General features: G+C 47.2%; 1 protein-coding gene across 1 annotated transcript in view; it reads left to right on the top strand.

Moving 5' to 3' along the window:
* The window catches only part of pde6c (phosphodiesterase 6C, cGMP-specific, cone, alpha prime), a 6873-nt gene extending 4561 nt beyond the window's left edge, over positions 1-2312 (top strand). Inside the window, exons 14-21 of the mRNA XM_019883344.1 lie at positions 1-60; positions 134-234; positions 526-633; positions 736-799; positions 1132-1206; positions 1283-1366; positions 1662-1815; positions 2159-2312. The exon at positions 1-60 is cut by the window's left edge and continues 171 nt beyond it. Of these exons, the coding sequence (XP_019738903.1) occupies positions 1-60; positions 134-234; positions 526-633; positions 736-799; positions 1132-1206; positions 1283-1366; positions 1662-1815; positions 2159-2202 (690 nt within the window). The 3' untranslated portion in view covers positions 2203-2312. The remainder of the gene's footprint in view (positions 61-133; positions 235-525; positions 634-735; positions 800-1131; positions 1207-1282; positions 1367-1661; positions 1816-2158) is intronic.
* Positions 2313-3083: the final 771 nt, after the last annotated feature.

Here is a 3083-nt window from a genome sequence, read left to right as displayed (position 1 = left end):
GGCTCGTCCATCATGGAGAGGCACCACTTGGAGTACAGCAAAACCCTGATGGGCGAGGAGGTGCGAGGAATTCGCTTCCGACGTCCCGTCACTCGTTGGTTCCTTTTCGAGTGCTTTGTTTCGTCTTTTGCAGACTTTGAACATCTTCTGCAACCTTCAGAAGCGCCAGTTTGAGACGGTGCAGCACTTGTTTGACGTCTGCATCATCGCGACGGATCTGGCGCTTTACTTCAAGTGCGTTACGGGAGAAGTGGCTTGTCGCTAGGCAGAATTGGTGGGGCACAATGTTTGGAATGCGGTGTTGGGGTTGAGCGGCGCCATAGTTGGGCAGGAGCCGTTCTTTCATTTTTGAAATCAAAAACAAGTCTGCTATCATTTTTTCTTTCTGATTAGTATGATACAGCGCAGGAATCGTTTTATTCTTGACATGTTCGAGTCATCTTCAACATATTGAGTGTCGCCCTCATGCACAAATGCCCCGCCCGGTGTCACAATGAACATTTTCCAAGCGTGTGCGCCCCGCAGAAAGAGAACCATGTTCCAAAACATCGTGAATGCCACCGAGCCGATGACGGACGAAAAGGAGGCCACGGCCTTCGTATCCAACAACCCCATCAGAAAGGAGATCGTCATGTAAGGTTTCTCTTTGTCACGCCTCATGTGTCATTTGATTGGATGTTTTCCCCGTCCCCATCTGGACCGGCTATCCGCGTCTCCCTGCTCTCGCCGCTCCAGGGCCATGATGATGACCGGCTGCGACCTGTCCGCCATCACCAAACCGTGGGAAGTGCAGAGCAAGGTGGGCGGCTTTCTCAGCCTCCCGTCCCGCGTTGGTCGATCGCGTCAATAAAATGCCATCCCGGGGCTGGAGACGACGATGCGACACGCGCACAAAGAGCACGGAGCACGTGCGCGCTGGAAGTGGCCTGAGAAGAAAAAGGAAATTTATCCCGAAAACGGGCAGCGCGGCTTTCACAAAACATCTGTCCTCATCGCCAATGATGTATTTGTCATCTGGTGTTGTCATTGATATATACACACAATGCATATAGCGCCGGGGCTTCCCTCGCGATCACATTTTGCAAAGGATGTTTTTTCCGACATCTGCGTCACTCTTGTTTGCGTTTCCAGGTGGCACTGATGGTCGCCGCGGAATTCTGGGAACAAGGAGACTTGGAGAGATCCGTTTTGGATCAACAACCGATTGTAGGTGTCCAATTGTCCCCGCCCGCCTTTTTGTTTTTCGCTCCCCACTCAAAATTGCTCTTTGTGTGATTTCCAGCCCATGATGGACAGGAACTGCGCCGAGCAGCTACCCAAGATGCAGTGCGGCTTCATTGACTTTGTGTGCTCGTTTGTGTACAAGGTAATGAGTTCGTTAGCGGCGGTGGCGTCGTGTAGCGAGAAGGCCGCGATAGAAGGCAGAAAAGCTATTTGCGCAAAAAAGTCGCGGGGAGCCTCATCACTCCCACCCAATGCAGAATTTGAACATTTTACCCATGGTAAGGTGCCACTTGTTCAAAAAACAAAACAAAAAACTCGAACCATTTGTCAATCACAAAAGTATTTGGACAAGACCGCACAGGCGTCGTGGTGGGGATGGGGGAGCGGCGGTCCTCTCCACTGGAACTCAAACGTCAATCCTCCGTCCATGTTGTCAGGAGTTTTCCCGCTTCCACAAGGAGATCACGCCCATGTTTGACGGCCTCAACAACAACCGCGCCCACTGGAACGAGCAGGCCGAGGTGTACAACGCCAAGATGAAGGCCATCGAGGACGAGAAGAAGAAACTGGAGGAGGAGGAAGCCCGCAGAGGTAGCGTCCACTTGGCTATTTTTTCAAGAGAAATATTTATGATACAGAGAATGTTCAGATCAGGGAGACAAAATATATATATATATAAAAACAGCTAAATGTCACCTCGCTGTGTTTGCTTTGAAACCCGGGCTCCACCAATTAACTCGGGAATGCAGACCTCCGCGCCCTCCGCTGCCCTGCTTGGTTTATATTCTATTCACGTTCCCTTAATGTAGCATTAAAAAAAAATGTCATCTTGCCACAAAAGCGTTAACATTCTTGGACAATGTTACTCAAAAGAAAAAAAAAATCTTTAGGAAAAAAAATGCTTATTTTCTTTTTTCTTTTTTTTTTTGCCTAGCTGGTGGTGGTGACGGGAAGTCAAAAACGTGCACAATCTGCTAAATTCTACATCGCAATGCTCAGATACGGACTACAGCTGGACTGGTTCAACCTTCTCTTTGGATCTATAAGCAGTACTTCCAACTTACCGGTCTGGTCTCGACCACATTTTTTTTTTTCTTGCCGGTCTGGGCTCGACCACATTTTTTTTTTTTTTTTTTTAAGTCTCACCTAGTTCCATCCGGATTAGCAACCCAAGGAGGCAAATTTCCAAAAACAATGATGAACAATAGGAGAACTTTCAGGACAAGTCGGACGATGGAATCATTTTTTTCTCAGGAGAAACCTCTTCTTCTTCTTCGAACGGCATCCATGGACGTTATCCTGTTTATGCTTGCTGGCCAATTAGCACGTTGAGTCGTTGCACAGATGCGCAGTTTGTATGATTGACCACTATCAAAGAAAAGTTTGAAACATCCGAGTGTAACCAACATGTTATTTATCGCTATCAAAATATTGTGCTCTATTTCCACCTCCAGCGGATGACAAAAATAATTGTTTTACTTGTGCTGTCTTTCCAAGGCCCAATGCAAAACACCCAGAACATGTCAGCCTTTATCTCTGATGACATGATATGATTTCGATGGCAAAAATCCACATAAATCCTTTGCCTGCATGACTTTACTTGAACAAAGCAGTACAGTTTGTCTAAAAATAACTGAGATGTGAAATGGATTTCAGATGTAATTAAAAAAAAAAAAAACAAAAAAAAACCACCAGCCTTTTTGCATCTCCTGTATAAGAAAAGAGAAAGCGGCAATCCCATAGGGTCCCCAACCACCGGTACCGGGCACATCGACAGACCTGCGAGCTGTTCTGTGAGCATATTTGCTCCATCAGACGTGGCGGAAACGTGGGCGACTCGAGCCAATCGGAGCAAAAAA

This window comes from Hippocampus comes, unplaced genomic scaffold (genome assembly GCF_001891065.2).
Source record: "Hippocampus comes isolate QL1 unplaced genomic scaffold, H_comes_QL1_v1.1 scaffold367, whole genome shotgun sequence".
In the NCBI taxonomy this organism is placed as follows: Eukaryota; Metazoa; Chordata; class Actinopteri; order Syngnathiformes; family Syngnathidae; genus Hippocampus; species Hippocampus comes.
This window is presented reverse-complemented; position numbering and strand designations above follow the sequence as displayed.